This window comes from Triplophysa dalaica, chromosome 20, assembly GCF_015846415.1.
Source record: "Triplophysa dalaica isolate WHDGS20190420 chromosome 20, ASM1584641v1, whole genome shotgun sequence".
NCBI classification, from domain to species: Eukaryota; Metazoa; Chordata; class Actinopteri; order Cypriniformes; family Nemacheilidae; genus Triplophysa; species Triplophysa dalaica.
Genome location: NC_079561.1, coordinates 3,097,205 through 3,123,934, shown reverse-complemented (window position 1 = coordinate 3,123,934; position 26,730 = coordinate 3,097,205). Strand labels below are relative to the sequence as shown.

The 26,730-nt window shown below is 41.1% G+C and overlaps 1 protein-coding gene across 8 annotated transcripts in view; it reads right to left on the bottom strand.

Annotated features, from left to right (window-relative positions):
- Positions 1 to 26,730, bottom strand: part of camta1a (calmodulin binding transcription activator 1a) — a 308,434-nt gene that overhangs the window by 42,519 nt on the left and 239,185 nt on the right. For all 8 annotated transcript variants that reach the window (XM_056733048.1, XM_056733049.1, XM_056733050.1 and 5 more), the window contains one exon: positions 18,945 to 19,016. In XM_056733048.1, the coding sequence (XP_056589026.1) occupies positions 18,945 to 19,016 (72 nt within the window). The remainder of the gene's footprint in view (positions 1 to 18,944; positions 19,017 to 26,730) is intronic.

Sequence of the window (26,730 nt, the reverse complement as noted above, 5' to 3'; positions counted from 1 at the left end):
CCCCCTTTTTTCATAGTTTTATTTCCCATTACCGACTGTTGTGCCTGTGCCTGTGTTTGTACACAAGCGTGTGTGCGTGGGATTGCGTGTGGGTGTACGCACCACGTCAAAGCCGATGGTGTGAAACAAATACCCTGCGGCTTGTGTCTAGCGCTGAGGAAGACCCCTGAATGAACCATGTAGTGCTTATGAGTGTGTACACTGTATTCAGAGCACTTTAAAGTGTATATTGGATAAAGTCTGTTAAGATGTCACTCCTGGATGTGGCACCAGTAACAACAAACATAAACCAGTCCCAGATTACTCGCTGTGATGGCCAGTTAATCTGATGCTGACACATGCACTTGAATTTAATTCAGTTAGACTAGTCAAATTAATGTAAGGTAGTATTCAAAAACACTAGTCTTCCCTTACCAAGAACAAGTATATTTAAGTCTGGTATTGGTGTACTTCTATTAACTATAAAACAATAAAATATACTTTTAGTTTACTTTTTAAGTAAACCTTTCTGTCAAAAAAGGACACACCCAGCAAAGGGTTTATATGTGACCCAACAATTGGTTCAAATCAACTTAGCTGATCATTAGCTGAATGCAAATATTTAGTAAGATGATAAAGTGACACAGGTCTTCGTTAATTGATTTATTCATAATAAAGTAAAAAATAAAAAGTACTTGCTTTAAAAGTTTGGTTAGGATATTACACATAAAATAAAATATAATATTTAAGTATCACATATAATTTTTTACCCCGTGACCCGAGGTAGTTCGGATAAGCGGTAGAAAATGGATGGATGGATATAATTTTTTACAGTGACAGAGATGCACCGATACACAATTTGAGTGATATCTGGCGATACAGATTCTGAAGATTAAATTTGTTTCTCCTAACTTTCTGAAGGTTATTTATTTATATAATGATTATTAATAATGAACACCAAACCGGTCATGTTTCTAAACATTTTCTTTGCACAGAGCACAAATTCATTGCCTTTTCCCGCATTCAGCCGACAACCAGAAATCTACCCGACCAATTATAGGCAGAAATATCGATGCATCATAGTGTATACTTGGCTTGTAGTTGTCTTTACATTTGGGGTGTTTTACGTTTTAAATGTGTAGCCTAAAAAATACTTTTCTCCACATAGTTTTACATTCTGACTCAAAAACCTAAGTTTAAACAGTAAGAATAATGTGCTGCGAGTAAACTATCATCGTACCTGTGAGTTAATTTGTAGTACAGTTACAGCATGAATGAAATTCTTCTAGTTCTCAAAATTTCCTATTGTTACTATATAAAGTGGGCTAATTTAGCCCCAAGCGGTATGTTGATATATGTATACATACTATATAATGTACTTGAAATTTATACTTACTCTAATACAATAAACTGGAAGTATACTTTTTAAAAGGATTTTAAGGCATCTCAGTGAAGACACAGCAGGATAAGAGTGGGGCATAAAACATAACTTCTCAACATGATAACTCCTCACTGGACCAGCGCACATCATCCTCCGCTCCTACAAAACCGTGACCTGCCGTTCTGTTCCTTTAGGCCTCGTTCAGGCGCTCTTTTCATACGTGTGATAAAGCGAGTGAAGTGGTGTTACTGAATCTAACTTTTCAACGAAGGGTATGGTGCCAACGCAAAGCACGGCAGAGCGTTTCTACGGGAGCCAGCGGCTGAGGCCTGTGATGTTTAATTCAGCAGCCCATAATCACTCAGATGGAGTCAAGAGCTTTAAATAACTTAGCTTCCAGGGGCAGATCTGCTCAGCACGAGTGTGTGTGTGGATATATGTTTGCCCAGGTGTCAACATGTAAAAAGAGATCAGAAAAAGTCTGTATTCTCCTCTCTCTTCAGTCTAGATGTTCTTAACAGCATCCACGGCGAATCGTGTCGAGTTTGGGGTGCGCACGGAGGACAAAACGTAGGTGTTACAGTAAAAGTACAGATTCCACCTTCACTGCCGCTAGTTATTCATCTGACAGTTTTATAACATCGGTGGGCTGTGCTGAGCGTGCGCCCTGAGCAGACCGGGAGCGGGACGTCTGGGAGCCATCAGTCTGCTGTGATGGGCTCGGTGGAGTTGGAGTCGGTGGTCCCAATACCTAGAGCCTCTCACAGGAAGTGCATGCTTCAATGAAGAACACTGCAAAGTCAGGCAGCCCTTCCACTACGTCTAACTCTGCCAGAGAAATCAGCATTGTGGCCCTCAGTCGTTTTGCCGCGATGTGCAAAACGACATATTTTTAAAACTAGTTCATGTGGGTTGCTTGAATGCCTGAAGGTCACGAGAATGCAAAAGCCAACTTCTGAAGCTCACAATTTTCTAAGAAAATGCTTATATTAATTTGAAACATGTAAATGTGCATTGGCTGTAAGATTGCTATAAATTACTGTTCAATGCGGATCAAGATTTAGTTTTTCATCACGGACATAATTCCTTATTCATTAGGGGGCATTTACATAAGATGTTTTCATGTTTAAAAACAGCTAGACAGAGCATAACAGAACGGCACAGAGTTCAGGGCTCTCAGGACGCATTTTCAAAGAGACTTGACACGGCATCTTAAAAATGTTCAAAAAACAGCCTGGGATGTCACGCAACAGCCAGTGCTTAAATGGGATGAATTTAAATACCCTTTTCTGAGAGTTTTTTGCCATGCAAAATGTCAACAACTAAAGCAAAGAATGTTAATTAAAGAACAAATGTTTTATTTTTGTGTCCTGTAAATATCATTTATATATTTATTGTTAATTATTAATAACTTAATTAAGAATAAAAATAGCATATGTAAATATATAAATATTTGTTTATGATTGTATTTCTATTTTAAATACAGTTATTAATAATAATACATATATCAATTAATATACAATGAGTTATAAATTATTTATTATAGTATACGTTATGTATAACAATAAATACATAATGCTGTAGTCATCAATGATTCATATTTCTGGGAGCGCTCCATGGCAATCCGTTGAATGCTGATTCACCGTCGGTTCCTGATTCACCGATAAGCTGATAGGATCAGGGACAGAAGATGAGAAAAGATAACATCTACAGCCTTCAGATGTCTTGGCAAAGAGATTGGCCTCTGTGTAATCTGGAAATGGCCCAGTGCTTGAAATGCCGGACCAAAAATAGCGGAAAATGATCCAAAACAGTTAGAATGATAATGACCAATGCATGAACAATATAAGGCACAAACTATACTGAGCATCCGAGTCAACAGCAATATCCATCAAGAGAGGACTGACCGCTGTAGCTGGAGGGTCTCAGGGGTGCAGCCACTCACAAAACACCTAAGATGCTTTCACACATAAACTCTTAGCCCTCTGGGACACAGAACCAGCCAGCGGTTGCCTAGTGACCATAAGAGTGAGTTATGTCATTTTAGGAGCGAGAAGATGAGATGATGTGTTGGGTGGCGGTAAAACGGAAAAATATTGTAACAAGTGTCGCGTAGCCAGAACTTATCACCACTTTCTTTGGCCAAAGCCCGCCCAAGAGGCCATATGACTGACAGTAAAGCAACCAATCTTGTTTCGTTTTGTGCCTTGTCATGTCTAGAGGGGTGGAAATGTCCCAACACTAACAGACCGGTGTTAATACACGAACGTGTCAAAAGTCAACAGAAACAACGAGTATAACTTTATATTTGCATTCTTTTAAGAATTAAGCGCTAGTCGATTGTGATGAATGCTTATTGCAACCATTGTAAAAATGATCAGACGGCTTTGTGTTGTTTCCAAGCAGACCGCAACACACAAGTCTCCCGGAAATCCTGTGAAATTCAACCAATCAGATGATGACCTCGTATGTGCTGAAGTGTTTCCAGAAAAGTGTGCCTTATGCATCAGACGTTTAGCCAACGGTCCGTGGGCGTGGCTTCTGAGGCTGAGACTAGGGGGCATCAGACCACCAAACAACTATAATTACCGATTACATTTTCTTCTAATCTGTGCCTTCTTTTTGGTGTATAATCCTTCTTCTACATCTATTGACAATAATGTGTAGAATGATTTTTGGACGAGATTTTACCAAGGGCGGAGCTACTTGGCATGACACCAAAGAGAAAAATAGTTGTCTTCGCTTTACAATGTCACGATGTGAAATATAACAATCAAGTCTACACCCTGCATGAATATTCTAATGAAAGCGAAATGCATTGCAAATGTTGTTTCATACTGTACTGGCCTTTCTCTGTATCACTGGATAACTAATGCACAGTGAAGGTCAGTCGATTTTTCAAGCGCAGTCACCATTACGCACAAAATACCAGCCTGTATGTGTGCAGGCACAGCAACCTGAAATCACCTGCTATCGCTGGCAGCCAGCTGCCTTCAGAGAGCTCTCTCTATCCTGGTCCAAACTCAAGGCCGTGACAGAGACTGAGCAGCACAGACCTGCTGCCACGTAATAGGGAATTAATTGAGATCATCAATATGGTATTAATCATTAAGGCACGGGTGCTGAGATGGCACTTCTGCCTGAGTGAGCCTGTTAGCGATTCGTGCGCTTAAAAAGTTTGACCTGCTGTTTGGAAAGAGTGTGTGCGAGAGCAGAATAGGAAAGGAAGGTCGAGATAGAGTTGGAAACAGAGCTTGTATTAAAGGGGTCATATGGCGCCAATACGTATTTTTCTGTGTCTTTGGTGCGTTGTCCATTCATTTATTAGACACGTAAAATTGCACAAATTAAAGTGTCGGAACAAAAGATGCGTTCTATCTAAAAGGAAATGCTCAACCAGACCTGCCCGAAACGGTTTGTGTAGCCACACCCCCACAAATCTACATCAGTCTGTTGTATGATTTGACTAAAGACCGACGAAATGTATACGAAAGTAAGGTGGGCGACAATTGCTTTAGAACCTGATGTTCCAAATATGGTAAGAGGTGTTACATTTCCGGCACACGCTTGCAGTATTCGACCAATCACTACACACTGGTTAACTGGCCAATCATAGCACAACTCGCTTTTCAGAGCGACCAGCTTTCTAAAAAATCTGCAGAGTTTCAGAGAGGCGGGCAAAGAGGAGATACAAACATGCACAACATGTGGAAAATACAGCGTTTTTTTTACCTTAAATCGTGTATAAACATTGCATTACATCTAAAACAAACGATAATATTAGTTTTAGCCGTGTCATACGACCCTTCAGCACGCATGAACCAAAATAGTTTAACCAATTTTATGATTGCAGAGGAACTGTTAATGGAACTGCCATATTTGCCATTTTCTTAAATACATAAAAATATTATACATTTTTTATTACGTTTAATAAAACACATTTAATAAAAATAGTAAAAGGCCCAAGAGTTATCTTTATTTAAAATGGCATGCAAAAAGTTTTAAACAGCTCAAGGGGGAGTTAACAATGACAGAATATTAGTTTCTGGAATCTGAATCTGTTGACCAACATACAGAGAAGATGGCACAGGGCTAAACACATCCCCGTGAACATTGATGCCATTCTGGTGAACAAACACAAAATCCATTAGCGGCGTTCGTCCCTCGGCGAGGCAGGGTGCGGATGAACGTCACTCAGCGCTAATCAGGCAAACACAGCACAAATTGCAGGGACTACATTAAGTAGTTGGGCACGGCACGTCTCCAAACATTCCAGGGTGTCTAACTGGGCAGACATTCCACTACATAAATTAAACATAGTGCGGCTAGATGGTGCTCACGCTCAAATGATGTACAGCAGCTGGGATCGATGCAGAGAGCGGAGCAGCTGGCTGAGCGCTGGTGAGGAGACACGTGGCGCGCCTGAAAGCGACCCGGCGTGGGGTCCGGCAGAGCGCTTGAGCACGATGCATATCAAACAAGCAGCGGGACAGGGAGAGGGAGAGGAGTCTTGACAAGCTCACTCGCACAGGCGTCAGGACTGAGCTTATGAAAAGTTTATGAGTTCTGCTCAAAACAGATTGATTTGGGGTTAAAGCAAATACAGAGTCCAAAAACCCCCGAAGCTGTGATACGGAACAGGGTAAAGAAGACAAAGCAGAGAGAAAGAGAGCAAGACGGAGAAAGTGGCTGTACGTTCGAGTGTGACTTACCCAAAAACGTATTATATCTTGATGTATTCATTGAGGCTTTATTGCATTTAAAAACTCTGGAAGGACACACTTGCAATCTGGTTCTAGCCGGGAGAGAACGTCCGACATGTCATTAGTCAGCATGAGGGTGTTTAACATGCCTGGCCATATGTTTGACCTCTCTGACACTGGTAGCGTCAGGCCTAGAGGTCTGCGTGAGGTCATTGCAGGTGTGAAGCAGATGTGGAGAACATCAACGCTTCAGCCGAACCTAAAGGGCAACTCGACCTGTCAGTAATTATAAACCTGCAGTCTTTTTGTTGATGGCTTAATACAGCATTCCCTTTAAAGGGGAAGTTCACCCAAGCATGAAGATTCTGTCAATATTTATTCACTCTCTTGTCATTTCAAACCTGTATGGCTTTCTTCTGCAGAACACAAAAGAAGATATTTCGAAGAATGTTGGTAACCGAACAAAGGCGGTACCCCTTCACTTCAACTTTATGAAACACAAAACCAATGCAAGTCAATGGGTCCGCCGCTTTTCGGTTAATTTTCTTAAACACGTTCTTCCATCGTCATCATTTTATTTTGACATTAGACGATGTGCTTTTCTGCATTTACATGTGAATGGAGGCGCACAAACAAACATAAGTCTGAAAAACAAATAACCGTCTGTCCTCGAAATTGTTCAACTTTGCCAAACTTCATTCCTATAGTAAACAAAGCTTGTGATGGAAAGATTCAAGATGTTCTCGCTTTTATATACAGGCTGTCCTCCACAAAAAAACATCTCACATTCACACTGTCCAACTGTGGAACAATAAAGGAAGTGATGTCATCAAATGCTTCTGTCTTCAAACGGCACGGCGGCTGGGGAGAGCGACTCTTTGATGCGGCCCCTGTAGGAGCCCCTATCCAGTCTGCTACAGAGAACAGAGTCTTCAGAGAGATGAGCCCTGGGCTCTACGGATCCCCTACACCCACCCACACCTACAAAGCCCGTGATCAATGATGAGTCTTAATCAATCACGACAATGTAACCTCCCTATCCACTACTCTCTCCCTCAACCTCTGTCCTGCCAGAGACAGAGTGCTGTGTGTGTTCATGCTACATGTGTGCATATATAAGCATGCATTAAAAGTAGCTTTGTAACCTGACCACAAACACCGTCGTGCATACAGGTTCACCACAAATCTGTTCCCATCCTTTCATTTAAGTCTGTTTTAATAGGCTGAGCGCTCTTGTTATGAACTGATGAACAGAGAGGAAGGGCTCGGCGGGGAGCGTTACAAAGGTAGCAGTAAAGAGCATTACTTCGACAACGCATCTGCCTCACACGGAGAGGAATCGGTTTATACCGAAATAATTAAGGCAGAGGAGCGAGCATCAATCAAGGAACTGAGCATGTGCAGGAAACCACCGCAGGAGGAGACCTCCGCTCAATTTGGTATCGTCTGGAGCCTACAGGCTAATTTGTTTACATCCATAATACATTCAAAGGATTTATCTAACTTGCAAATGAGATTTCATTTAGTGGTCCGAGAGGTACTGTGGAGAGCGGGGAGCTGTGGAAACAGAGAGGAGAGGTGTGAAAGAGCAACATCTGGCAGGGCAGTGAGGGGGGGTGCAGGTGGATTTAACCCTTAAAAACCCAGACGGGAGCTTTCTAGGTCATCGGCGCTCTGTGGAAGCATGCAAGTGTTTTAACAAATAGATTGGATCAGAGCAGATCAGGCTTGGACAACGGCCATATTCAAATGGCGGCTACTGAAGTCAAAGGTCACACGGACAATCCATGGACCGGTTTCAAGGACGCCGACTAAAAGGGACAAGTCCATAACAGATTGCTTAGTGCCTAGACACGCTCTGATCACACGCCAAATGCCGGGATGACAAAAGGTGTTTGTGTGGATGGGACGATCCCCAGAGTAGAGCGAGTCAATGGTTGGCACAGGGTCTCCTCTACAGTGTTGAAGGGGCTGTGCTTGAATCAAGGTCCTCGCTTGTCCCTTCTCTGACTCTTGGGTGTGAGACTGGCAGAAAGCAGTTTCTGGCGGGCTGTGAGAGTACAACTCACACACACAAAATGCAATAATTCATAAAACAGCACAGTTTTTCCCTCATATCACTGGATAGAGTTGTATCAAATCGCACCACAATTTTGAAAACTTGACAGGATGATATAAATAAATCCTGTTTAAGTTTATGTTAGAGGCAAATGAAATGCTGATATGATGCTTTAAACAATCTCACTGAGAGTAATTTGTAGAATCATTTAAGTTGACTTCTCTAAAATATGTCACAGTGCGACACTATCAAAACATTGCTTTGTGTATCTGGGCATCACGGTCAGACACCATAATTTGGGCCGGGGCAATCTATTTGTCAGGAATCAACTGAAAACCCACAAACACTAAAGTCCGTTTGGTGCTGATGGTGGTGCAGAATAACACTACAGCTTGATGTTAACATATCTAAGTGAGTGAAAAAAGGTTAAAAGAAACAGAAAAACAGAAATACGGAGAGTGAAAGAGAGAGTGATTTGTGGAAGCGGACATCAGATCTGAGGGTCTTCAGAACTGCAGTGAGCTGATCTCACGCTGAGATTCAGTCCTAGAAAATGAAAACCTTCAGGCTAAACATTCACTGCTGAACCACAGACACGCACAAACTATCGTCGCAAGATGTAAACAAACTCTCTTACATGTTTGTGTCAGACTCCATAAGCTTTTCAAACACGTCTTTTTTGTTCTTTAGCCTGAGTTTAAAACGATCTCATGCCTACAGATCTCCACCCACCTCGATCTTCTTCTGCCGAACGGATGGGGTCAGTGTCGCCCTACAAACACACGTGCTACTGTGTGTGGCTCAGCAAATGCTGAGCCAATATCTTACACAGATATGGCAAGGGCACTGATGAGAGCGAGCGAGAGGGACAGAGAGAGAAAAAGAGAGAGAGACAGAGAGGATAAAGGAGAAAAAATCAATACTATATCTCAACACTAAGCACAAACCAAGCCAGAGCAGCAGGAGTGTGCAGCTTGCTACATAAACTGGACAGCTTCATCAGGTTTTTTCAACACACACTCACACACACACACACACACACACACACATCATTTCCTTTCATTTCATCCAGGCTTAGAAAAGAGTGTGTACCCGCTGGAAAAGAGGGTCTGGGTGGCTCGGCGAACGAGCGATCTAACGCAGTACCTCCACTCCCCTGTCCAAACAATCTTTATTTTCCTCTCTTCTCACAAACACACACATACAGTGCCCGAGCCCTCAAAATACCCACTTCTAAAAATAGCCTGCAGGGAGGCGTCGGCCCAGCTATTATTATTACACGCACGTCCTCCCGCCCGCCCCAACCAAGAAAAGGGACGAGACTAATGCTTTTTCTGGTGCAGGCAATTAAAAAACTATTTGTCACCTGCCTAGCGCTGATGTTCGGGCCTCTGGCACAGGATTACAGCCTAGAGAGCGGTGCCCTGATCAGACCCGTCTAGAGTCGAGATGGACAAATGAGAGATGGGAGGGAAGAGAGGGTTGACAGAAGGATGGCTGCGGAAAACGAGCCCTGGAGGGTTGCTGATTTATACAGACAGGTTAATACCAAAGCAGCCAAGCCTCGGACTGCCACCGCCATCAGGAAGTCATGCAATATTTAAACCCGGCGAATTAAAGACACTCTCTCAAGCTTCAGGGCGTGTGGCAAAAAATAGCAATGTATGTTTCTGCCACCAAAAAACCCTTTTGTGATACAGTCACATGTAAACATACAGACACAAACATGCGTTTCGGAGATTAAGAATGAAGAGACCATTCCAAATTTTCATTTCAAATAAGCATTTCAAGATAGTATTGTGGCTGCTCCGGTCCAGTGTCTGAGGAATTTCAATCAAACCAAATCTCGGGAGTGACAAAGTCGTCCAACAGCAATGTGAAAGACTGACAGCGTGACAAGACCGTTTTTTAACCTAAATACATGTACAAACATCACTCTTGTATTGCTTTAAAGTGAATATGAACTTCTTTTCGTTGGAGACTAATAAAACACATGGTATCTTTCTGTTTTTTTTTACTTGTTTCTCCAGATTTCATTTTCTTCAAATAAAAACAAGAAACAATATTTTTGTTTGAAATTTGGTAGCAATGTTGTTAGAAATTTGCAGAATAAAAAAAAAAGATAATTTTCCCTCAACGCATACCTATATATAGTAAATTCAGAAAATTGAATTTGGTCTTTTAAGATTTTCCGTAGTTGTCTTCATTTACCATCATACCAACAAACAATGTAGCAAACATCACAGAATTTATTTAAAAGTATTCTGCATCTTCCATCTAATTTTATACCGTCTCTCCCCAACGTTTCCAATCGTCCTATCCCGGCTAGTTCCTTTCTCACGGCAAGCATGATGCACACGCATTTAAGTCACACGCATGCAGAGATGCAACCCCACTGTCTTCTGGATGATCGATACCTGATTAGTCTCAAAAATAAGGCACTGACAGATTGGGGATGGCACAAAGAATGACAGAGAGACTTTTTAAAGGAGCAGCTCCCCCGCCGTCCCCTCCAAACAGGAACCTGCCACGTCTTTGATCGTTACATTCATGCTATCGATTCGGCCACAATACAATTAGCATGGAAAAGCGTCAATGTATTTCAGACGCCTCGTACCGAGAGCCGGCGGGCGCTCGCTCAATCTACTCAGAGCGGCGGATGTGTCATCGCTATCTCAAAGCAATTCTACATGTTATGGCAGCCGACGTGACTCATAACCCAAACAGGGCCGACCGACTGAGCACATCTCCTCGTCCTCTTCATCATCATTAGCGAGATAAAGCAAGACGAAGACGATCTGATGGAGAATAAGAATAGAAGAAGCCGTCTAATCAGTTATGGCTTTTGTAGAGGAGCGGCAAAGGCCCGAAGCCTTGGGTTTTATCTTCCTCTATCATTCGCGAGGGTGCAAAGAGCGCAGACGCTCCCTCAGGCCTTCTAATGAGCAATGGAGATGGACCAGCAAAAAAAGGCCATCAAAGCTCTTTGGGCACAGTTTTGTGAGTAGGTTATGGTGGCAGTAAATAGTCCTGTGGAGGTGGTTTATGTGTCCCCATGTGGCTGGCCCCCTCCCGACTCCAGCTCTGACACACCCTGCATTGCTAATTTACAAGGCGGCTTGTTAATGGTGTGTGATTTACAATGCTCATTTGAATCTGTGATCTTTGCCTGATGAAATCATCGCCTTACAGCGTCTACACATAAACAAATGCCAACAGAACACATTCCCCATCTTATCATGTTTTCAATACTATGGTTTGAGGCAACTGCCAAACACATTTACATAAAACACGATGGGTGATGAAAGACAGCAAAGCCACATTTAAAATAACGCGGACAAAAAGGAAGCAAGCAAAAAGATTTAGACCGACGTATCTCACACAAAATCTAATCAAACCTACACGCCATCTCAGAACACGAAACATGTTCGGATGTGTAGATTTCGAATTAGACCTACACATCACCTCGTGGTATGAAATTAAACCTACTCAACATCTTTCTATGAAATTACATTCCGACATAATCTTCCGTAAAATTAAAATGAGACCCCGTGCTGAGTATTTTACTCAAAAAAGGGGCAATTTAGCTCGAATACAAGGTGTAAAATAAAAGCTAGAATCAGAGGTGAGCACTTTTCACGGTTTTATTCATAGCTGTTTGTTTGTGTAGCTGCAAATTTATCTTCTGCAGCTTAATAAAGTCAAATCACTCCTTGCTGTCATATAACAGAGTTTCTCAGATGAAGCTCTCACCTCAGGACCAGCCATATTCCTGAACTGGTATAACAGACTTCCAAATTGCCAATTACATGAACGGAGTAAGAGCATTGCTTTGTATGTTCATGAGCTTGCACTTGTACGACAGATCTGGAGATCGATATGACTCACGGAAAAACATCACCTTCAAACTTCCCATCTTATCCTTCTCTTTCAGTTTCAGCTGTGATATGGAAATCAGAACGTCAGATCAACCAAAACTAATTGGGTCTCTGATGTGTAATCAGTGCCGGACAAATGTGACAGTTCTGGTCATTAGATGCAGTGGCATGTTGGAGCGATGCAAGCTGCATGTCAACACGCCACAGCGCAGTTCAGAACACTCCCGACACACACCCCGCATCCGCCATGGCCACACACACTTATAAACGCAGCCGTCTGCCAACTGGCCCTGGTGTGTCCTATTGATCTGCCTTTGCTTACCGCCTACCGTCATCTGACACTTGCACACACACAGAAATTACAGGCAGCATATCAGAAGGTGGGAGCGACCGCAGAGGTCTCTTCCTGGCACTGATCACAAAGGAACACAAATTTAAGGCAGAGAAAGTCTAAGCTGTGCCAGCTGAGATCTGAGAGACATCCACACAGGTGAAAGTGGGTTGGTTGTATTGCACATCAAAATCATAAGAAAATAATTGATTTAAGAAAATGTTGGTTTTTGTTCGGGACATTTTAATGACTGTTAAGTACATTTCAACCCCCCATTCTGATATGTATTTTAGATTAAGTCTGCTAATTCAGGAGTTTATTTGCAAAAACAGATAACTTTGAAAAAAGAGAAGATTTTTTTTTTTTTAATTGTCATAAATCATGTTTTTGACTGTGCATTCCAGCTTACTACACAATTTTTTTTTAAACTTGAGTAAGCTGTTTTTGCAAATGAACCTCATTTTATTCTTCACAATATTTTCAAAGAGGGTTTTTACTGTACTACTGTAAAATGCCATTTAAAAATGTACAATGTATTGATTTAAAAATAGTAAAAATAATGTAAAAATAATGAAGTAATTGACAAAAAAAACTCAAATTGAAATGTAACTTCTATATAAGGTTATAAATAATATACATTTATATAAATATAAATGTGTAAACAAATATAAATGTATATATATATATATATATATATATGTAAAAGTCAATTTATTATAATTGAAAATTGTTATTTTAATATAATCAAAATGATATAGACATTTTTTCATCAATTTAGTATGGGGATAATGAGAATAAAAAAAATGTATTGCAATAGTAGAAGTTGTATTGTCATGAATAATGTTGTAATTCTCTCACATATTCTAATAAATAAATTTGGACCTGGAAATTTTCTTATATGATTGCCCCAACACGCACACATGCACACCTCCATCTGCACATAGATGCACTTCACCAACAACAAGTACACGCGCAGAAGCAAGTTAACCAGCCAACAGAGCGTAAAGCTTGCGGTCTCTACAGACAGCGTCCTAATAGAACAGCAGTGATCACGCTCAAGCGCCTGCGTTTCCTGAAGCCCGTGAAGAGCCATCAGTGGCTTGTGATGCGGGCTGCTGGGTCTATAGGTAAGAGTTGGATTAACACAATAAGGCAGGTAAATCTCTCGCTCTAATGTCCCAGACGCGCAGAGGGAAAGGGTCGGACACACTCGGCTGCCAGTGGCCGGCGCTCAATAACATGCTGAATGTCAGTTTGGCTCACTGGCGGACTCCTGCCCTTTCACAGAGCTCTGAATTATTAAGCAGCCATCTCACATCCTGTCTCTCTCTTTGCCCTGGGTCCATGTGAACGACTTTTCGATTGCAGGAGGGATTGTGGTTAATGGCGGTATGCAAAACAGACTGGAACGAAGTTTGCAAAGGGGTCAGTCGAAAGGAGAGGCAGATGCAGACTGTGCCGACATACATAGAATAAAAGAAAATGAACGAGAGAGAGAGAGAGAGAGAGAGAGAGAGGCTTATTTTGGCTATTCTGCAGCTGGAAACTGATCATTAATACTGAAGAAGTCTTTTCAATGGCAGAACTGAAGATAGAACTGACAGAACTGAAGATCTCATGGGGTCAGTCGTAGGCACATGTATGATGAGGAAAAAGTGTGAGAGTTTGAGGAAGTGGCTGGGGATTCCAGGGAAGGTTTAATCTGAATGGATTTGTGTAAGCAAATAGTACAACCTCATGCTCAAAATCAGGACAACAGTACCGGAACCCTAAAGCTAAGAGAAATATTTCTGTCACGAATGTTCATACACAAATCTTCATAGTTCACCCAAAAACTCAAACTCCATAATTGATTATTCTACCAACAACTAAAAAAAGTTCACACAAATATCTTTAAATAATGATTAACAGAGTTCTTGGCCACCATTGACTACCATAGTATGAACAATTGCGTTATACTTTATAGAATAAAAATAAAGAATGAAGTTCTGGGGCACTTTTGACACCATTGTAGTTATTCCTACTATAGTCAATGGTGGTTTGGTTACAAGTGTTCTTCCAAATCTCTTTCTCTGTGTTCGAGGGTGAATAAATGATGAAAGAATGTTTATTTTTGAGCGAACTGTCCCTTTTATGTTGCAACTCTAGCTACAAAAAAGTTGACATTTTAACTCACTTGAACTAAACTCAAACTGTTGCTCAGCCATAACAGCAGTTAAGCTAAAAGAGAAAGCTGACTGTGGTAGAAGACAATCTGCCTGCTGTATCACTTCTTTCTACAATGCTGACAATGCATCACATACTTGTGTTCTAAATTTGCGTTGTAACACATTTCATAAAGCAACCACGCGTGAAATATGGCGTGCTTAGCTTGCGTTCACCCACTTGTGTAACCCTTACCTGAATCTAAAATCTCATCGATCTGTCAAGGATGTCCAGGTCCCCCTCGAGTAAATCAAATTAGAGATCAGAAATGGAAATGTGTGAAAGATGTTAATATGTGAAGAACATCTCAAAGCACCGGCGAGCGTGGGAATCGGGGTGTCCGTGTGAGTCATAGAGTGTGGGCCGAGATGGATGGAGATGAAAGAACAGCTGAATCACAATGACCAGAAATTGGAGCGCTGGTATGATGTGGCAAAGATGGAACTGGTGGGGGCGGTGATGTCTACGGTTGACGGGATGGTGGCCTCATGAAGCACTGACGCAGCAGCTCTGCTAGATAGTGAAAACACACGCAATGCACATTTATAAGATACAAAGTCTGATAGCGGGAAAAGATTTGTGTCTTTATGTAGTCATGAGGAATGACCCGAGTGCTCTATGCTTTATGTGGGACATGGAGAACTAGGACGAAGGAACGTATAGAACAGCTGGTATTTCGTATAATGTATGACCTGAATCTGTGTAGGAAGCCGGATGAGTCAAGAGGGCGTCTGAATACCAACTCACTAGACACTTTTGGATTCAAGAAAGTATTGATACACATCATCTGTACAAAACCTTATAACCAACATCCTAGTATTCCTATATTTTATAAGGGCCTGTATCTATCCAGCCTGGCCATTCCGGAGAGAAACAGCCCTGTTCACCCGTTCCCTCGCTATACCCGCGAGCCACAAGTCCTAAGCCTTTTGAATCAATACTCAGTCACTGAGCCGAGCGACAGCATAAACTTTCAACTTACCACCTCGGCACCTCATAACAGACATTAATCCCACGACTCCGAAATCAATATGCCATCATTTCTCTTTTGTGTATTCAGCACCCTAAACAATCCGGCAATAACAAACACAAGCGAACACGGGCAGTATTAATGTCCCCATCCATTAAATCCTTCTAATGAAGCTTTGACTCATAAATGACTCTGTCCGGGAGCATAAGCAAAGTCAAATATACATTCCTCCGGGCCGGGAAGTGTGCGGTCAGGGCTGCGTCGACGTGCATTCTGTGTGGCTACACAAACAAGCACCTATGAATAAATAAACGGAAAGAGGCGCCCACCCGGACACAAAAGAACATTCTGCCTCTCGCCTCGGGCTAATTTACACCAGCCCGGCGGCCACAGGCAAATCCAGCCAAGATGAAGAGATGATGGAGTTCAACTTTTCCTCATCAGTTAGGTCAGAAAATGGAAATGCCCTGTTTCTTGGCAGCTTTTGCTGGTAACATCGATCTTTGGAGTAGGAAGCGGGCACGGGGGGGAGTTCAAATACGGTGGACGTGAGCTTTGATAAAAGTCGGTAAAGTGCACTTTTTAAAGGGCCTGAATATCCGATCACAGTTAAACAAGTTTCCAGCACCGCGGACAGCTCCCGACACGCCACCGCTCCGTGCCAAATTTAGTGAGCCTGACAGCCCGCGTGTGTGTAAGACAGATTGTGAAAAGCAAAACAGAGCATCCATCTCTCCTTCTATATGAGCGGTCTTGTTTATTTTAATGAGCATGTATGTGAAGTGGGACAGCGAGATGTATACTGCATGCAGGCGTCAGAATCCCTCATCTGACTTATTCTGATCTTTACTGAAGAAGCCATTCCTTGCCATCAATCATATTGAGAAGGCTCAGGAGTGAGCGAGCGAGAGAGAGAGCGAGGGGGTGGGTGCGCATTTGCTGCCAGTTCGCTGATTAATCTGGACAATATTCTGTTTTATGAGTCATTTCATTTCCCCAACATAGTTCAGCTCTCTTCTCCTCCACCTCCTCCCGTGTCTCTCCTCCTCCTTTTCCTCTCCTCGTCCACAATAAAGAGGTCTCTGCAAAGGCTATTGACCGCTTTCTAAAGATCTGCCAGCCTGCAAGACAAATGAAGTGTGGCTTCGCATCCAGCCATATTAATATAATAATGATATCCGGCTCTCTGTCCCCGGCCGCCACACCTCAGCCCGGTATGCAAGATTTGATGAAGAAGGAGAGTTGAGGAATTACATTCGATTAGCACTAAACAAGAGAACGGGGACGTTGGACGATTAAATCAATCAGGTGAGCCACTAGCACAGACACAGAAAGTGTGTGTATGCTCCCGGAAAGATAATACGCCCAATCTGGATCTCTCCATTCGCTCTTCCTTCGATTCAACGAGTGAGAACTTCTTTTAAAAATGGCCAGAGAGGTGCAAAGCATGCTGGGAACCGGTGATAATACGTCTCCTCAGCACATCTCTGCCTGTATGCAGAGCAAAAAGAGAAGCGCCGCGCAATACCACCGAGACATGCCTAGAAGAATGAGGCGCTATCTGAGGGGAAAGCGTTTTAAACGAGAGCAAGAGGGAATGAGTGCAGAGATTCCTCCTAGGCTTTTTTTCTCATTACCTCCTCTCCTTCCCTGTCTTATTACTGAGACTTTCTCAATAAAGAAGATCTAGACTGGATAAAAAGGCAGTCACACTGGCAGTCTACGTTCCCTCAACCTCATCTCTTCTTCTCTGCTCTCCGTATGATTCCCTTTCACTCTCTCTCTGATCACATTCTGTAATGTAACTTTGTATCATTGCTTGAGTCTTGACCGTGCTGAGTTTTTTTTTTTTGGCAGGGTTATGTACATTCTCATCGGCTGTGTAGCCTTTGTGAAACTGCTCTCTGGGACAGAGCGATGCTGAGACTGATGCCACATGTGTCTGGTAATAAGGCATCCTGGAACAACCTGATTCGTTCCAGAGAAACACATTGAGCTCAGGGGATACAGAGAGGACAAGTGAAAGACTATGAATAATATTTCTGTGAAAACAGAAAAACTGGCTAGTAGAAATCCTGTATTCTGTATTTTAATAAATTACATCTAACTACGCACATTTGTGCTATTACTGCTCTAAGCGACTGTTACTCTGATGTTTGTGCAGTGGATGAAAAACCCACGTATTTATAAATCATACCCAGGAAGGACTACAAAGTGAAATACAGTAGTGGCCAAAAGGGATTGTTTTGGATAGTTGAGAGACAAATATTTAATATTTAAACCATGCTGCATTGGTGTGTAGGTATTAACTAAGCTCAGCTTTAAAGTGATCGTTGACCTCTTGTCATTTCAAACCTGTATGACTTTCTTATGCAGAACACAAAAGAAGATATTTTGAAGAATGGCCCCCATTCACTTGCATTGGTTTTGTGTCCATGCAAGGGGGGGCAGTGATTCTCGGTTATCAACTTTCTTCAGAATATCTTATTTTGTGTATCTTATATCACTTTAAGAAGAATGCAAAGAAGTTTGGCAAAAAATAACACACCAGGCATGTGCTAAGTATATAAAGACATAAATGTGAGAATGACTACATACTTTTACCACAATAAAGGGTCAACAAATGTCAATGACAGATAAAAGAGTTGTCAATGTGCGCTTTAATTCTTGTGAGCATTTTGATTCTCTATGCATTTATTTTGTATATTAGAATAAAAAAAAGATTTGCCTTTATGGTATCTGTCAAATAAACACATTAAAGGTTTAGAATTTTGTCTATTTTGTCTCATATTTTGATCTAACCTGAGGGGGGCATTGAAGCAAATATTGAACACTTTTGGCCACTACTAAAGATGGGTTCTTTCGACTTGGGACAGTAAACTATTAAACAAACATCCAGCCATCTAGAACACCCTTGCAACTGCATAGCAACATGCTAAAACCACTAATGTACCACACAGTTTCTTTAGAAATGTAAGTATCCAAGTATTACTTATCTTTCATAGTTTTGTATTATTTCATGAATAAAACTATACAGTCAATCTTTCGGCATATGGCTAAAACCCTTCAAAGGTGAACATGACCAAATCCGAAACTCACACGTGTCTCCATGTGTCCTAAAAGCATGAATAACTTTAGCCTATCGCCTTTAAAAGCATTCATCTGCATGCAATTCCCTCTCCCGCCCTGGATCTCTGTCTGAACTGGGCTGTGGTTTCGAGTTTAGCTTTGATCAGTCGGTGAGCTCAGGCTCCATCGGACTGACTGGCTGTGTTTTATCTCCCTGCCTGCCTCCATTACAGCTGAATCAGAGTTGAAGGAATGCTGCTTCAAACGAACACGGGGAAAACGAGGGAGGAAAACGTGACGACTTCCGAAAAATAACAACAGCTAACAAAGCCTTTTCCTAACAGGTGTCAAATACACCTGCAGTCTTACCTGTAAGAGCCAGTAGCACCTGCGGTGGAAGGTGGGGATGATGGAGGAGTGGACGTAACAGCCGTACAGACACTGGAAAAGAGAGAGAGACACAGAAACATGTGGTGAGTACTGAACACAATAGGACCCATCACTTGCTCAACCCACCCAATATCCTCATCCCAAAGTCCCAGCACATGGCTATTTTTGAACATCAAAGAACATAGAAGAGGGTTGAAGGAGCTTATGGAGGTCATCCTCTCTCACTCTTTCCTACTTTTCTTCTTCTATTTTTCTTTGTCTCCTGGTGCCCTAGGTGAGATGACACGACTGAAAAAAGTGGTGCAGTTTTTATTGAGCACACACACAGACCCAACATAACACTTTATCATATTAACATGTTCATATCAAATTGACACACTTTCTAATAAATTAAAAGTTTAAAAATATTTGGCCAAAGGTCAGGGCTGAAAAAATCTGATTTTGAGCAAAGATTCGGAGGAAAAACATCTGCGATGCTGCACTATTGATAGGTTCCAGCGTTCTACCAAACACATTGTTTGTGAGCACTCAAGCCAAAGAGCTTGGCTCTTCCTGGAATAAATCAAATATCCATTTCTATGGTTACGGCTCCTTTACAATGCACAAAGGGAATATTTATTTACCTGTGCAGAATTGGAAAACAAATACCAAATTCTAAGGGAGGTTAAGGACAAACTTACACAGCCACGAGTAGGTGTGGAATACAAGAGCTGCGTCCGGTGTTGGTTGTTTGAGACTTATCCTTTATTTTGAATTAAAGATGAAAATAACACTTCAGTTCAAATGATTGTATTTCTATAGCACATTTCATTACTCGCCCATAAAAAAGTGTTTCAGACATTTGTGGATTAGGTTGGCAAAGAACACTGTGACATGGTAACAAAGTAAAATAAACCTTGAAAAAAACCTTGAGAAGTCTCTGAGAAAAAACCTTCCTCACTGAGTGGGCAAAAATGTATCATCACTTATTTTTTTACTAAATAAATCATAATTGTATGCTTTACAAGTGAAACGTGCTTTATCTTGTTGGGTAACCAAAACAAAAAAAGGGATGATCAGTCTGACATAAAAACAAAAACAGGTGCTGAGTCATAAACCAAAGACTTAAAACTGCGGTGGCGTGATGTGAACCAGAATACACAGTTTGCAAAATATTTTTGGGAATTTTAATCTCTAAAATGAACCAGTTCATCAGATGTATAGTAAGCCTTTCTACATCAATGCTTATACATTAGAAAAGCATTACTGTTAAGGTGTATGACTAACACATGGTGGAACTTGGAGAACTATGTTTTTACTTACAGAATTATGGTGCACATGAATAATGTCCCATTTGACTGTCCATACTTCAAAAAGAACAAGACGACACACCCCTCAGCTATGGAAATGCTGGGTAAATTCCAAGCAGCATTTCTGAACCTTTGAAGGGACAGTTCACCCAACAATGAAAATCCGGTTATGATTCAATTTGTTTTAAACCAATATATATTTATTTATTCTGTTGAACAGAATTGGCAAGTCAATAGTGCTCTAGAACTGTTTGGTTACAAACATTCAATTTCAAATATTTTTATTTGTGTTCGGCAAAACAAGGAAATTGATATTGGTTTGGAACAACTTGAGAGTAAAGAATGACAGAATATTTTTTGGGTGAACTATCTCTTTAAAAACGTTTTTATTCTTTATATAATTGATGGCTATTTTGGGTTGAGGTTATAACTTTTGACAGGTCTTACCATTGTCTGCTGCCCACGTTATTTTATTAAACAGAATTATTGGCTGACAAAATATCCTTGCTACACCAACCGTTACAAATCAGTCAGATTGGACCTTTAAAGGTGTTATAAAATAGCCAATATCTGCCATCCATTCTTCCACAAGCCTTTTTTTCGTCTGAAAGTATATGTACCTGGAAGACAGAGAACTCTGAATATCTGTTCCAAATTATTGACAGGTGTGTGCGGTTCCTCGCTGTTTCTCCTACTGTGCGGACTGGCGAGTGAATAAATTAGCCCCAGGCAGCTTCTGTTTACTCAATTTAAGAAATACACAAAGTGTTCAGCAGACATAAACAAGACGCCTGGGCTGTGTCAGACCGTAGCACCTGTCAGAGATGATACAGGAATCAATGTAAAGCATCCAATGGCTACACACATGCTGTTTGCGTGCCATCAGGGCTTAGACACACACACAAACACACCCTACACGTAAACCCACAAACAATCCCAGCATGGTCACCAGGTTAAGGTATATTCTGCATGCTGGTCCCAGCATGGACTTCTGATTCCCAGTATAGGATCCGTGGTGATTTATTGGAGGACTGGTTCAGCATATGTTGTAGAACAGCTTTACAAGTTTTGATAGTGAAGAGCATGACTACTGTCTGGCATCTAAACCAGCATCTTTGGAATGTATGCTGTTGGAATTAATGCTGTGGATGTTGGTATGTATTACATGTAATCATACAGCGTCTAGCATCAACCGAAAACATTGATGATATAACAAACGCACCAAAGCAAATGAGAAAATCGAAAACCTCTAATGCAGACAAGCTTATCAGTAATTCAGGACAAATATCATTCAGCTCGGTGCTGATTCCCTCTCAGGGCTGTGTGGCAATGTGACAAACTGACACTGACAGAAGCCATTATTTGCTGTCTGTGGGCTGTGACAAATGACAGCACATCAAATGGCAAGCAATTAAAGCATAATTATATTCCCAACATAACACAGGACTTCTCTCCATTTCTCAATCTGACTTACTCTGTCTCATCAATTGAAGCGACGGCACGACTACAAATTACAAACCGTTCTCAATGTACATCTAAAACAAGCTAGTTCAGACCATTTTATCTGATGACACCGATCAAGAGAACAGAGCTAGCATAGCTCACCACCCACCACCCATAATGCACTGAACTGGCTCTGTATGCTCTGAACAAGGGTCACTAAATGTCGAAAACGAGTAGTGAAGGTGTTGTACGGAGGTCTCGAACACTTTGTTGGATAGTTAAATTGCGAATGTATTTAGCAGGGGCGTAGCGTAGGACCATCCATCAAAGCAGACACGCTATGGAGGCCGACCTGCTGAAGATGTGAGACTTCTTCATTAGGCCATAATGATGTGTGAAGGCACTCTTAATCAGACCATGGCATCTTAAGTATGTTGCCAATTTGCTTTTTTATGATGTGACGATACGTGTGATCGTGATATATACGAGTAAGCTTAAAATGGACCTTAGTCAGGATAGACACTACGTAACTTAACAGGAATGAAATGAAGCTGTGGGGGAATGATGTATAGCATGCGGTTCATATTGAACGTATGTAAACATCTGCATGTCAAACTACCTGCTGTAATACTTTTTCATTATCAAGAAGTGTGTTTTATTTCACATGTTGACCAGGTAAACTGCTTATCTTTTGGTTTGCCATTGGTTTTCAATAAGACGATCTTTGCAGAACTATGTTTTGGAACACACACATAATGCCATAAGGATCTCCGGTAACACTTCAGTATAGGGGGCAATTCTCACTATTAACTAGTTGTTATTAGCAGGACTATTATTGGCATATTGGGTGTTTATTAGCACATATTCTGCATGACCATACTGTACATCCCTAATCCTACCAAATACCTAAACAACTTCATTACTAACTATTAATAAGCAACTAATTTAGAGTTTATTGGGGAAAAGTCTTAGTAATGGTTTGTTAATTGTGAGAATTTCCACCAATACTGAAGTGTGACCGATTTTCCAACCCAAAGATTTTAAACATTTTAACATACAAAACGCAATGACACTCAAAATCATCTGTGACCCTGCATCACAGAACCAGTCTTAAGTAGCACGGCAACATTTTTTAGTAAAAAACAAAAATACAATGTATGGGTCAAAATTATTGATTTTTCTTTTATGCCCAAAATCATTAAGATATTAAGTAAAGATCATGTGCCATGAAGATATTTTGTACATTTCCTACCTTAAATATATAAAAACTTTATTTTTGTGATTGAATGGCCTGACTTTTCAATATTTTCTCAATATTTAGATTTTTTTGCACTCTCAGATTCCAGGTTTGAAAAGGTTGTACCTCAGCAAGATATCATCCTATTTAAACAACTAATACATCAATAGAAATCTTATTTATTCAGCTTTCAGATTATGTAGAATTCTCAATTTAGAAAAATTGACCCATAAGACTGGTTTTGTTGTCTAGGGTCACGATAAAGAAAATATTATCAACATTATCGCTACATGAAATAAAACTAAAAATGAACAACGGATAGCCCCAATACAAAGGTTAAACAGTCAAGTAGTTGGCATGATTTATTTGTACTGTGGTGCAAACTTATATACCTGCAAATTTTCATTATTTTGTACCCAAAGTCAACAATACGCAAAAAACACTGTTTTTATTAATGTACCATCAACCCTGACCGTGGCCCACAAGCTTTTGTTGGTCAAGGGAAACCGCACACCAGATTGTGCTTGCCTAGCTTCACCCATCTGCTATGTTGAATCCTTTACTAACCTTGATGGAGTTTTGTCTTAGCACTTGCTACACAAGGAATAATTTATCAGACAGCGAAGCCAGTTGGGAATACTCAATCATACAATTTGAGAGCGCTTTGGAGACAACTTGACGAATTGCCTCGTCGAGTGATATAGTGAGCCGAGACCTTGTAGATAATCAAGACAAATCTATTACCAATCACTTGAACATGTACATTTGTCAAACCGCACTCTTCCTTCAGCAATACAGAGCAGATCTAGGTAACTACGTGCGTATATAACATGCATACTAACTCCTGGCTTGTGTCGTGGTTATTAAGCTGTCAGCTCTGTCCTGCACCGATGCGGTGTCGCTGATTCATTAAGAAGATCAGAAGTTCATGTGTTATCAATCAGGCATCAATAAGCAGACCTGCCTAAGGGCTGCGTTTCAGCCTAAGGCGCTGGTTCTTAATGCTGGTCTTGGGGAGCCACAGCGCTGCACGTTTTGCTGGATTTCTGGATTTCACACAGCTAATTCAAATCATGGCCTCTTTAGCACAGAGAGCACATACAATATGCGGTGCTGTGGGTCCACAAGACCAGGATTAAGAACCACTGGCCTTGGGCAAATACATAAAATGGCTCTAGCCACCCCTTCGCTCAATGGAAAAATCGCTCTATATCTTCCTTGCTTATCCCATACTGATGATGATGCAATTAGATGCACTAGATAGGGAATGAAATTAAGACTGGATGCACAGACTGCCATGCATACAATCATAATCCCTCCTAAAATTTTGCAACACACGGACAAGTAGATATCCATAGTATATAAGGCCCTGTCACTTATAAAGCCCTTGCGGGCCTCTCAAAGTCCACATTTTGCTGATGTAGTGGCACATAGACTGCTGGGTAGTGCACTGTGGAATTCACGCCATACTGTACAAGTATGCATCAAGGGTGCTTTACAGCTGCATAGGGTGAAATAATATAAAAAACAAATGGGACCTCCAGTAACCTAGCGGATCGCTCTGGGTTGAAGTGCACAACATAAAACTGGCTTAACTTGAGCAAAAAACCTTACGCTAAAAATCCGTAGAAAATTGTAAATAGAATCAGTTTACACACAGACCCCAAGACATGAATTAATTACTCATACTGGACATGTAAACACAGCCATACATCAATATCAAACAGGCCCAAGAAAATATTGTATCACTAAGCCGTTTCAAGATCACTAAACACGCGAAAGAGAAAAAAGAAAGATAAGGAGGAGAAATAGTGGGCGTGCTACCCAAACTCGTGCCCGTGACAGTACAACAAATGTGTGTGTGCGTGTGCGTGTGCACGTCTCTACGGCTGAAGACACAGTGTCTGTTGATGTTAATGCCAGGCTTCTGGGCTCAGGGCCAAAGGCATTAAGTGGAATCGAATTCCACAAAACTAGCTTTAATCAGCAGGTTTTTAAGGTTAGAATTACCCTCTCCTCCAGCCCGCCTGCCAAGGTTAAAGCCCCGCTGAAGCAAGCTGAGGTAATAGGATGATGGTGTGGCAAAGGCCTCATGCTCTTCTGCTCCTCTACACGCTAAATCCCTATAATGGTCTACACGTGGCGGTCATATGTGGAATATTGAGCATCTATTGCTGGACTTGTCAAGGACAACAGTGACGGACTGAAGTGTACTGTATGTGTGTATGTGGGGGCGGTTTGGTTTAGCGGTTGAAGTCAATGTGAATAGCTTTGGAAATGTATGTTATATAAGAAACAAACACAACACGTGAAAAAATACATTTGAATGTTAATAGAATAACAGACCATAAACTATTAAATCATCATTTACATACCCTCATGTCATTCCAAACCTGTATGACTTTCTTTTTTTCTGCAGAACACAAAATATTTTGAAGACCCTTAGAAACCAGATTGGTCCCTATTGGCTTTCATTGTATGGACACAAAACACAGAGACATTTCTCAAAACATCTTTTATTTGCCACAGAAGAATGATGATATACACAGGTTTAGAATGACATAAGGGTGAATGGATGCAGAATTTTATTTAGAAATTCTTTATTCACTTTGGAACAAATCGTAATAAAGATCACTTAAAATGGCATGATTTTAAAGGGATAGGTTACCCAATATTTCTTTCATTATTTACTCGGCCACTTGTCATTTTAAACCTTTATGGATATTTAAAAAAATGTTGATTTGACTGTCAATAGTATAACAGACCATTAACTATTAAATCCTCATTTACACACTCTCATGTCATTCCAAACCTGTATAACTTTATTTTTTGCTGCAGAACGCATTTATTTTGAAGAACCTTGGAAACCAAACAAGTTTGGTCCCCATTGACTTCTATTGTATAGACACAAAACCAATGCAAGTCAATGGGGACCAACGGTTTTCTGTTACCAATTTTTTTTAAGATATCACGCAGGTTTAAAATGAATAGACTGGTTGTAACATTGACAGATTTTCATTTTAGATGAACTATTCCTTGTGCAAAGAAAAATAATGTGGCCAGATTTAAAGGCGGGGTGTCCGATTTCCGAATTAGGCTTGCTAAAACAAAGTCGGGCCGAGTACCAAAACAACCTTGTAGCCAATCAACAGTAAGGTGCGCAGGATGGACATTAGTCGAGCTGAAAGCCAACGAAAGCGAAAGATGAGGGTAGGGGTGTGCCTTTTTGGTGAATTGAACATCAACAACTGCTATGAGAAATCGGACATCCCGCCTAATTTAAACTCTTTCAAACAAAATACCACTAGTTATCCGACACTAATCTAAATGTCCACCTTAAGACACATGGGCAAACATTACATAACAACATTTATATTTACAAAATCATTGTAATCCCACACAAAGCACTGTCTATTTATGCAGGACACTGATCTCTAAGGTTGCTAAGGGGAACTGCATCTAAAAAAAAGTGTTCGGTTCTGTAACCACTAGCCAAATGACCACTTGCCAGAAATGTGCTATCCTTATACATTATCATTCTAGAAACCTAACATATATTACATCATAAGTAGGAAGACAGTTATAGCAGACATGATGTCCAAGAAACAAACGGCCTTAAACTGCACTTTTCACATCCAGAACCCTATCAGCCCCAAGGGCTGAGCAGACTCGCTGCTCACACAACCATCATTACTACGAGAGTCTCCGCGTCAGATTGTAGGGGTACCGTAATAGACCATTATGTCCATGTATGTGACAAAATGACTTGGGCCTGAGGCTCGTCCAGGACCTGGGA